Below are 12,001 nucleotides of genomic sequence, written 5' to 3' on the forward strand. Positions count from 1 at the left end.
AGACAGCACCATCTCTTCCAATGAGTTGAGAGAAGGAGGCACAGATGTAAAACACAATAAACAGAGGGAAGACTTATTCCAAACATGCTGCTCAGCAGTCGAGGCCGATGCCATTTCACTACCAGAGACGAATGTTACTAATTATTTTCCCAAATTGAATGTGTGAAATGGAATCGATCTCGACCCCTGACAAGCGATAAAGACGCAGACAATGGATGTCCTCTGGAGGATCACCATTGCAATCGAGGGGGTTAAAAAATGTTTACAATGGGAAGGACATGCTTTAAACGAGGGACTGAAGAGAATTACACCTGGCAGACTGACATTCATCTACGAGGCAAATGGAATATATAGGAGAACACTCTCCATCACTGACACACTCTCTGTGGCACAATGGCAGGAGAGACAAAGACATTGCCTGTGACAGATGCATTCCCAGTGGAACAGTGCCATGCAGGGACTGTCTCATTCAGCGGCGAACAATAGCTTGGATCTTGACACATTCTGCAAATCAATGACTGAGACACAATGGTAGGTGGAGAGGTAGAAAGAGACAAGTTCATATTGCCGTTAAAGACAAAAATAATGGCTGACAAGAACTAAAAGTGAGACGGAGGAGTGGATGTGAAAGAGTGTGCCAAAGCAAATGTGTGTGTGTGTGTGTGTGTGTGTGTGTGTGTGTGTGTGTGTGTGCATCAGCATTTTCGGAGTGAATAACATGCCACTTCATCAAACAAGCTATCAAAAATCCCAGTGTGCGACAATGTCTATGTACTTGAAGTCTTGTCACACGCACGCACACACGTACACGTTCACACAGCGTGTTTTAAAATACAAACACATATACACTACACATACCCAGAATAAAGCTTAATTGTTCACGCACAGAAATACATAAGCATGCAAAAACACGCACGCATGCAGGCACGCAGGCAGGCGCGCGCGCGCACACACACACACACACACACACACACACACACACACACACACACACACACACACACACACACACACACACACACACACACACACACACACACATACACACACACACACTGCCCTTTCTGCTCAGGAGTAATTTATTGGTAAGTATTCCTCCGTCTCTTCCCTCCCTTTCTCCCACTGGCCCTGAGATCATCAATCTCTTTTTGCACTCTTCTTGTGTCAGCACTATACCCCCCCCCCCCACCCCCCTCCATTTTTTCCCCTTTCTTCAAGTTCTCCCTTGGTCTTCTTCTCTCTGTAAAGAAATGCACATCATGTATTTTGTAAGAGAGATTTTTTTTATGTGTGAGGAAGAAGTGAGAGGGAAGGGTAAGTTGAACCAGTCAAGAGAGAAACGTAGACCCCCACGGTTACCGTTAAGTGTGAGTCTGCAGGTACAGTATGTTGCATGCGTGAAAGGAAATACGTGTGTGTGTGTATGTGGCTGTCAAATGAGCCTGAGGGCCGAGGATTAATGGTCGGGGTCACTGCACTAATTAACTGGACGATGATGAATTTCTCTGGACTATCACGACTGACCTAAAATAGTTCTTTCTCACCACTTCCAACTTTTTCTTATCTTACTGCAGCCATCTCTCGCTTTTCCACTTTTCTCTTCAGCCAAACTCTCTTCCCTCACTTGCCCCCCCCTCCCCTCCCTACCCTCTCGCTTGCCTTCATTCTACCCCCTCTCGAGTTTTATTCCTCTGTGACTACATTCCCTCACAGCCTCTCTTCAACTTAATTAAGGAGAATGCTAGACAGCCATCGTTCTCTTGGCCGATAGCGTCCCCCCCCCCCACCACATCATATTGTTATTCATTAACACTATATGGCTGCCAATCAGGCACGGCGCCCAAGTTATTTCCAGGGATGGATGTGGAGACACTCGCGATAATGACGTTTCCCCTTGTATTTAATTCTTGCAGAAGTGCGCCCGAGGACACGGCGCCACCATTTTGGATGAGCCCTGTTACGCTTTCATGTTCACTGCTTCTGATTATAAGGGCCTTGCCCAGAGCAGCGGCGACTCCGGTTGTCAATCAGTGTGCATCAGTGTTAGACGCTGGTCATAGGTTCCCTGCTGAGGCCATGAAGGCCAACACTGATTGGCTCAGATACCGATAGAGGTGCGGTGTCATGTGTTGAGGAAAAACAGCTTTTTTCTTTTCAAAGAAAATTGATTTATCTGTGTCTGGCTTCCTCTGACACTACCCCACCACCACCACCTTTTTCCATTTTAATTCTCATTCTGTTTTTTGAAAGTCTCACTTTATTAAATTGAGGTCTGTGTTTTTCATTCCAATTATCCTGACAGCTCATTACAACAGTCGAGGAGGCAGAGACTAATCCCTGGTCACCTAGTATCCTTCTCAATCTCACTACCTGTGCTTCCTTTCATATATCTATCACTCCCCGTTGCTTTCCATGAATCTTTCCGTCAAACTATCATTTCCTGTCTCTGCTCACTCCCTGGTCCAGTTTGCATACAAATGCATAAGTGCGTTACATATATGCCCCTATGTCTACCTATCTCATTCTCTCTATCTCTCTCTCCATCTCCCACACGCTCTCATGCAATTCAATTCTAATGGGTTTTATTGGCTTGGCGATTCTTCTGAGTGCAGCGGCTCAGTTCAAGTACATAAGGGAGCCCGCCGGGCTTCACCAGACAATCAGCAGCATTCTCCTCCCAGTCACATGCACATGCATTTAAACGAACTTTCACGTATACACAAACATAAAAAAAAAAAATTAAAAAAAAAAAAATTCTCCTAAACAATGGTGGCAGTGATGAAACAACTAACAGAGGCCACATCCATTTTGAATTGCGTAGATTGCTGTGTATGTGTGTGTGTGTTTGTGTGTGTGTGTGTATTGTGTAGTATGAATTGAGTGTGTATGTGCATGTGACACATTCGAAACAATTTCTCACGTTCATATCATTAGTGACTTTCTGAAAGTTGCTGAAAGTTCATTTCATTGTATTAAATGGGGATACTCTCTTTCTCTAAATCATAAACTCATTAAACTGCATACACACACACACACACACACACACACACACGCACACACACACACACACGCGCGTACACGCGAGTGTGACCAGTTAAATAAACCTCAGCTTCAATGCATCACGTCTTTGCCACGGCCCGGGCTCCCTGGTGAGTTTTTTCCACCTCTCGGCAGCTGTTCTGCTTGACCAGAACTAACCCCGTCTGCCTTCATAAAGTGACAAAGGCTAAAAAAAACCTCCTGTAACAAATTGGCAGCCACTTTTGCACGTTTGTGCTCGGTGTACAGACGCTGATGGCAGATAACTCTCACAGACGGACGGTTGACACGAAATGAAACAGAGAGAGAGGAGAGAGAGCTGATGGTTTTTCTGCACCTGCAATAAAATGGGTTCTTTTCTGCTGATTCATCGTTTAAAACCCCCTCCTCCAGCGCTCACTCTCGCTTCCTCCCACAGTGCACCTTGGTATTCCCTCTCGGAACAGTGGGAGCCAACCAAACTGACATTCCGTTTATCTGACAGGCTGTGGTACTGAATGTTAACCTGCGTTCGACCTCCGTCGTCCTTCTATCATTTTCCCCTCCCTCCTTCTACCATCCATCCCTTACCCCCCACTCAGTTCCACTGATTTTTCTCTGTGGCCTTTTCTCAGAGAGCAAGGCCCTCTTTGAGCAAAGAGACTTAACTGCAGCTGAACTGAGAACGGACGGCAAACACAGTGGCAAGGTGAGGAACAGTTGAAAGGATGTGAGAGGGGAGAACAGCGAGAAGAGTAAAAAAAGGGTGGATGTCGAGGAAAGGAATTGGGAAGGAGGAGAGTAAAAAGGGTAGTAAAACAGAACATGAGCTCACAGGGAATGAAAAGGCTCAAGTAGAGTAGCAAGAGGTTGTACTTTTTTTTCAATCACCGAAGTCTTTGGAAATAAGTGAAGAGCTTTGTTACCAAATAAGGTATTCTCTATTTGAAAAAAGGAAAAAAAGAAAACACCTACTATGATAACGTGGGTGCTGCAATGAAAGAAAGCCCACTGCAGATAAGTGTTGGAGCGATTAGTCATCTTAACTGCCACAATCATATTTATTTTCGGTATTGCCTGATTAACCTATTGAACATATTTTGTCATCAGAACGCAGCACTTCATTAACACTGTGTGAAATCATCCATGGTGGTTTATTTACATTGACAGGGATGTGGCGGACACACATTTTGCAGTTAGGCAACGTCGACAAAGACACGCATATCACAAGGAACAAGAGTTATTTTTACATTTCCTGAGAAGGAATTAACACCACATCATCAGTTGCGACATACAGGAAAATCAAGAGTGACTTTCAGCCGTCTAGAGATTAATATGATGGCTGAATCAACAACGCTGAGCTCTTTGAGATAAGGTGTGAAACAATCTGCCCAGTGGGTGAGTGCATATTTTTGGGAAATACAGCAAACCACCACTGATACAGGGCTGCAAGAGGAGGATTTAAAAGCTGATTGCTGGAAATCCGTCGTGCACAGCAGAGGGGCTGTGCTTGGCTTATGTTGGTTATGTGGATATCTGGTCCTTTATGGATTTTGGTCAATGCTAAATTCTTTACTTTAATCATACCCCCAAAAATACAAGAGGACAAGGAAAGGAAAAAAGGGACGATAAATCAAATTAATGACCAACACAGAGCAACAGCATGAAATAAGACGAATGAGGAAATGCGGGATAATAGGAATGGGACAGAGACAGACAAATGAAGGCGACAGCTTAAAAAATGGTGAGGGAGAAAGCTGAAGAAGGAAAACGACAGAACATTTTTCAACTGAGGTGGCAATACACATCAAAGCTCGACATATCCAACCTTCTAGGATAGAGAAAGAGAGAGAGAGACACAGAGAAGGGTAGCGGGAGAGAGAGAGAGAGAGAGACACGGGGGAGTGGGTGGGGATGTCATCTTTCATCATACCACTGTTGCCACCCTTGATGCCCGTGGAAAGCTGCCATTATGTGTGCCGTTTGATGCTGGCCATGCCTGTACATGAGTGTTGATTGTGCGTGTGCGCAAGCACGAGAGAGAAATGGAGTAGTGTGATGGATAGATGAGGGGGAGCAGTCTAAAAATGTAACATAAGATATCGTGTCTCATTCCCTCCATCCACCCATTTACTTCTGATCTCCATAAATCAGACGCTACAGTGCAATAACAGGGAATGCCAGCAGGGGGGGTTGTAGATCAAAAGGGCAAACCGCCGCTCCGTGACAACATCGCAGTTGCTATTTTGTCCTCATCTGACTGCAAGTTTACCCAGTCGTTTCATGTGTAGATTAGACAACTTCAACGCGCACCCAAAGACTGTTTTCAAACGCGCTTCAAACTCAGAGTAAAAGTTAACTTGTTTGTCCCATTTTCCTGAACAATATGGTGATACAGGATTTCCATGTGATGTTGCGAGCTCCACTGACATCCTCCTTGTGCAGTCTATCTGGGACATCCCTCATTAAGAATTTAGCCACCACCAGTGAATCTAGGTGCAACATCTTGGAAAACGACAAAAGCCCCTTACCCACATCTTCCTCCCCCTCTGATACCTCTGCTCAAGCAACAATCAGAGCTGATTTGTCTGAATTTCAAATGCAACAGATGTTCCGCTGTTCATAGCCAACTGTTACAATGTGAATTCAAAGTTTGAGCAGCTTCAGCATGTGACATCTCAAGTGTGTGTTAACTGGTTTTCTTTGTCTCCATACGTGTCAGCGTGCACTGCATTTAGTTGTCAAAACATATTATTATGCATTGCACTCTGAGATTTAAGTTATTCCTAATTCCTCAAAGAGAGGAGTAGGTCACAGGGGACATGATAAATTGGTTCTTTACAAGAGGTAGCCTGAATAATGATGTTGGTGACTAGTATCAGAGAACAGTGGCCGACATCTTCTTGTGGAATCAATACCTCTGCTGACTCAATTGCACAGGAGCTTGAGGAGAGGTTTCCTGCTGTGTACCAAATCAGGAAAACAAGAACAGCTGAAAGACGAATGAGACAAGCATCACGATTTAATGGATCTGCTGCCCAGTGCCAGAATAGCTAGAATCAGAAGACAATGGGAAGATAAAAAGATAAATACAATTTGAAAGATTAAAAAAAAAACAAACATAGAAAAAACATTAAAACACAAGAATGAGAAATGTAACAAAGAAAGGATCCATTGAAAAGAAAATAATTCAAAACAGTTGACAATTTGTTGAAATGATAACAACAACAGAAAAAGAAAAACAGCAGAGGAAAAGGATCGATCGGAAAAAAATTCGAAAGTACTCGTGGAATTTCTAAGAAAATTTTCAACAAATAATTCACCGGTAGCCATGGTAACTCACCATACACCAGCAGGGTGTAGTGATCGGCAGCGCGTCCGTAGTTGTTCTGGGCCTGGCACAAGTACGTCCCGTTGTGTGACTGGCTGAGGCGGGAAATCTGGAGGGTGGGGCCGGAAATCTCTGCCCTTTCAGGTAGGGTGTCATTAATCTTGGACCACTGGGTGTTCCTTGGCCTGTGGAAGGACAGAGAGAGAGAGAGAGAGAGAGAGAGACACACACACACACACATACACACACACACACATATGTCAATTAACTGATTGGTCAATTGGGGTGTTCAGCATTCAGAAAACCCGTGTTATTAATGTTAATAATGGTGGCACCCGTAGGTGCGCTTGGGCGAGCAAGCATCCTTAGTAATGGGCAAAACAGTGACATAACATGCACTGAATATGAATGAACGGCATCATGTTAGACTGTTATTATAGTTCGACTATAAACTATGTATATAGTTCCATTTTTATTGTGAGTAAATACCTCCATAATGTAGGCTGGTTGCTTGTTAAAACATGCTTCTCCTCTGTCCCTACATATAGATAGATAGATAGATAGATAGATAGATAGATAAATACTTTATTCATCCCAAGCTGGGAAATTCTGGAAAACGACAGACCAGGCTACTGCGCCACGAGATCTCATGGTGTGTATGTTTTCTATCATTTGGTTGTTGAGCGACTTGCCCAGTGTAATTGAGGACATTTTTCAAGCAACTTGCTGAACACTGACAACTGTGCAACAATTACCTCTCCAAGGAATACCGTTTGAAGGCAACTAGTTTTTAAAAAACATTTCATTAAACCTGAAGTGCTGCAGTGAGAAGAGATTAGGGTTCAAAGCACCAACAGGAGAGGTGAAAATGAGGGTAAAGGAGCCCATGGGGGGGGGGGGGGGGGGGGGGGGGGGGGGGGGGGGGGATGACATTAGAAGAGAGAATAAAAAGAGGTTTTGAGAAGGAGCCAATGGCAACAGAGGGCTGCATCCCGATAAGTAATGAGGAGAAAGCTAGTCAGAGGGCAGTGGTGGTGCAAAGGGGGTTGGCAGGCGGGAGAAGGGGGCAGATGTGCAGAGGGGAAAAAAGACAAAAACAAAAGCAAGAAGAAAGACAAAGGTAGAAAGAACATGTTACTACAGGTGAAGGAAGGACAGATGGAGGGAAGGAAGGGGCAGACAAAATACGTTGGTTATGAAACATGTGCAGGCGGAGCATAGAGGAAGGGAAGGCAAGGATTACAGAGAAGCCATGGTGAACAAGGGTACGTGTGTGTGTGTGTGTGTGTGTGTGTGTGTGTGTGTGTGTGTGTGTGTGTGTCTGGCTGGGTGTCATGGCTCATGCCACCCTGGCCAGATTACAATCCTGACTCATCGGCGTTCTAATCCCTCAGGAAGTCTAATTAAACCTCTTGCTTGCTCTGTCACACACACACAGAGACACACTCTCTCCCTCCTACACACACTTAATGTGCACATATAAAATCTGCCTCTGCTCCTTTCTCTCTAACACACACACACACACACACACACACACACACACGTACACATGTGTACATCTCCATACATACATGAACTCTCACACACTTCCTTTCAGCGAGCTAAATGACAAAATACTGTCTCCACGTCTCGCCCTTATAATAGATGGACAATGAGTTGTTTCCCTTCACCGAAAGAAATGGCACATAATTGGTCATTAATGCCTGACAGGCAGTTAACAGGGGGCGAGGGAGTAAGTGTGAGGGTGACAAGGGACTGTTATGTGTTTGTGAGTGTGTATGTGCAGTCCAGCGTGAGATGAGGGTCAGAGCCCGGAGTGGCCTGCTGTCCTATCCCTCACTGTCACGTTCACGGGCACGCATTACACACACAGACACACACAGCATCCCTAACCAGCCGTTACAAAGCTTTGGCGGGGCCATAGCCAATACACTTCTCAGCCAGACCTCACTGTGGGATTTCACTAAAGTCATCACAGGCAAACACACACGCACGCACACACGCACGCACGCACGCACGCACGCACGCACGCACGCACGCACGCACGCACGCACGCACGCACGCACGCACGCACGCACGCACGCACGCACGCACGCACGCACGCACGCACGCACACACACACACACACACACACACACACACACACACACACACACACACACACACACACACACACACACACACACACACACACACACACACACATGTTGGCTGCTTTGCTGGGGAGCTTTAGTGGTCTTGATGCCCACAGACAGATGGACCATCTAGGGGAGGGTTTAAGAGCTTAGGACCCAATAGCCTTCTGGAAGGGGCTGTGAACACGCAAGGAAAAAAAAAAGGCTTTGTTTCAAAACTGGCTCTTAAACATGTTGACTGCTGATTAGCTTTAGTAGCTCCATGTCCATATTCAAACTAATTTCTATTATCCTAACCTTTATTCTCGATGTTATAAAATGTGGTTCAGGTGATTTTTGATCTATCCATCAAACACTGAGGACTCTATCTTACACCCGGTGCAGAGCTGTGCACAGCATGACGCCAGTGTCTGTGCTAGTTTCCGACCGACGCAGTTCTTATTTTCCCATCCAGCACCCACGTTGTTTAATTAGCAACCCACGGGCATGTTGGTCTTGAAATGAGGTGTGGCCTGGCACAGTGTTGGTGCATTGATGTCTTCAGGCGGTGGAAAGAGAACACAAAAACCTTGAAGCGCACATTATCAAGTAATTTGTGATCACACAACGACTGTACGCCATGTTTTACACACGCAGGTGGTTTGCGCCTGCTCAAAGTGAGAGCCCGCAAGCAGGCAATTTCCCCAACGTGGCGTGATAAGCCAAACGGCAGAGTACAGGAATATGAGCATCATTGATCATTTGTGACAGCCACAAAGCGACTGTGTGACCATCGCCATGGCTGCCAATGTCAACATCCATTGTCTCTCACTCACGTTGTCATGTGGCTTTTGCATTCCACTTTGAGACTTCTGGGCCACCGTGAATGACGATCTTTAGTTCAGACTTTTTTGCAATCCTTTTTTACACTCCAGAAAAAGTGCTCTAGGTAAACGTGTGAACTAAAGACTAAAGACAGAAAAAACTCTACCCTCCAAACAGACTGACAGAATGTAAGTAGAGCTCTCGTAGCTATCCGCTGTTTGGTTATGGTCGGGACTTAATGCCATTCTCACAGGAGCGGAAAGCATTTGCCCCAGGCTGCTTTTAATATGAGCATTTACTGGCCAATAATCTGATATTGTGAAATTTTGTGCTTGTAAGGGCTGACATTACACTTGGCAACCTCCTGCGTGTCCGCATCAATCAAAAGCTTTCTGCGCATCCTTAAGCTGATTTGTCAGGACACTTCGAGCTCAAGACACTTTGCTGAGACAAACCTTTTTATACTTTGTTATTATTTTGTCATGAATTCAGTACAGAGCGAGAGGAAACGCCCAAACACACTGTGATGACGGACCCAGAACGCTTCCACAAGCAGCATTTGCTGCCAGATGGTAAATGTGCCAGTTTCGATATCTTGTTGAAGCAGAAGATGAATGCATCTTTGATTCCACTTCTTTATTCAGATACGTTTTTTGAAAAGTGCTGATTGCAAGAAGTCATCGTACCTCCTTGAACAGCGAACTCGCCATTCTTCCACTGTCAGTCTTTCAAATATTTTTGACATTCTCATTATAGCGGGCATTAGAGGTCAGTAATCTACTGTAGACACTGTGGTGAGTTTTTATCTGGCTTTTCATTATTACTCTTACTACCATTGCAAATGAACTGAACCTGCAGAATGAACTAGTACTGTGTTTGTATAAATGTGTTGAATTCATACAAACCTAGTTCTACAGCAACACATACCTATTTAGCACATGCACGGACACGGACACGGACACACACACACACACACACACACACACACACACACTTACAGAGGGTTTCCAGTGACAGAGCAGGTGAGGCTGAGCGAGTCGCCCTCTCGCAAAATCCCAGAAGGAGGCACAATCCTCACTGTGGGTGCAACTGTAGAGATAGAGAGAGAGAGAGAGAGAGAGACGGGAAGAGGGGTCGATAAATGAGTTGCCTAGATTAAAAAATAGCACAATAGAAAACAGAATGGATCAAAATTATTAATATTGAGCGGCAATCATAAAGGACAAACAAATTAAGGTTCAAGAAATCAACGACAACGAGAGAGAGAACAATGAGGAGGAACAAGTGAAAAGTGAGCAAGTAGAAGGAGGTAAGGTCTTTAACATCTGTTTCCAAGGCAACCAGTCGACAATCTTATGGCTGAGACACCTGTTGTCATAAGCAGCCCACTGCTCAAGCAGCTGCCGTACTGCTCTTACTTCAGCAGTGGAGCGATGGGAAGCCAAATCCTTCCTGACAGTTGGTCATTACTGCCAGTCGTCTGGCTGGAGCAACCACAAGCACGCGGACTGACAAAACTGTTGAATATGACATATTATGATCCATCTACAAACATTTATATATGTGTGACAGATGACTTGTACCAAAGAAATGATGCGAACATACTCTTAAATATTGACATAAGCATACAGATTATTGGTATATGATCACATATGAAGCATATTGAACTGTCTGCCATACTAAGAGCCCAAAGGATAGTGGATGTTGGCCTGACTTGTTGAACGGCATCACAGTAATATTGGAGGACAAAAATGATTATTATGCACTTTTACCATTTATTTTCATGGACTATAAACAGTATTGATATATCAACAATTCACTGAAATCCAGTGCCTTTCTGTGTCTTCAGAGTCAGTCGATGCGATTCTGATATGGCCTTGTGTTTTTTTTTGCATTTAATTAAACTTTTGAAACAACAAATGGCGTTATTAGATCGTAATCCTACTGAAATGGAAGCAGTTCCTTACATCAAAAAAACAAAAGACAAAAATGTCATTGATAAAGTAATACTGTAGCAGAAAACATGTTTGAGGGGATTAAGAGAGAACAAAATGGAATTACATTTAACAGATATTTAATGATGAGCTTCAGACATCACCCCCCAAAAAAGATTTAAATCATAGCGGTATGACATTTTAACCACTATCCTTCTGAACCATCTTCAGATTTGGGGAAAATATTAAGAATTATGATTCAAATAAAAGCACAGTTCTGGCTGAACTTTTTTGGCCTGAGTGAAATATTAGGCTTAAGCCAATTATAAATGTAAATCTCGCGCAGTATTTCTTCGCTTCTGCCCTCCCTCGATTTGAACAAATGTATGCGCAGAGATTTTCGGAGCGTACCGAAGAGTGCAAATAAGCCAGCGAAGATCAATCTATCCCAGAGCAGGGCGGGGATCTCCGCACATACTAATGTGACCCAGGTTTTATCAGCTGACGATAGTTAGCTCCTCAAACCACCGGCCGAGACCCCCACCTGGCCACAGGCGTGTCTCTGCCAGCTCGCTGCATGACAAGATTTGTATGTATTAGCTTTTAATGAGAGCAGGTCTCCTGCAGGGCAGCTCCAGGTATCGTGGCTGGACTGTGTACAGATCAATTTCATTCCAGCATTTGAAAAACGAGGCTCCTCTACCATGACAAAATGATTGCAGACATTAAAGTAAAACACTGTAACGGATGGCAATATAAGTGACAGAAATACAGATGGG

At 44.4% G+C, this 12,001-nt stretch overlaps 1 protein-coding gene across 5 annotated transcripts in view; it reads right to left on the reverse strand.

The window, feature by feature from the left end:
• Positions 1–12,001, reverse strand: part of cadm4 (cell adhesion molecule 4) — a 136,101-nt gene that overhangs the window by 6,076 nt on the left and 118,024 nt on the right. For all 5 annotated transcript variants that reach the window (XM_035633930.2, XM_035633940.2, XM_035633920.2 and 2 more), the window contains exons 5-6: positions 10,287–10,377; positions 6,362–6,534 (exon numbers count right to left, since the gene is read on the reverse strand). In XM_035633930.2, coding sequence (XP_035489823.1) covers positions 6,362–6,534; positions 10,287–10,377 — 264 coding nt within the window. The remainder of the gene's footprint in view (positions 1–6,361; positions 6,535–10,286; positions 10,378–12,001) is intronic.

The sequence above is a fragment of the Scophthalmus maximus genome, chromosome 1 (genome assembly GCF_022379125.1).
Source record: "Scophthalmus maximus strain ysfricsl-2021 chromosome 1, ASM2237912v1, whole genome shotgun sequence".
NCBI classification, from domain to species: Eukaryota; Metazoa; Chordata; class Actinopteri; order Pleuronectiformes; family Scophthalmidae; genus Scophthalmus; species Scophthalmus maximus.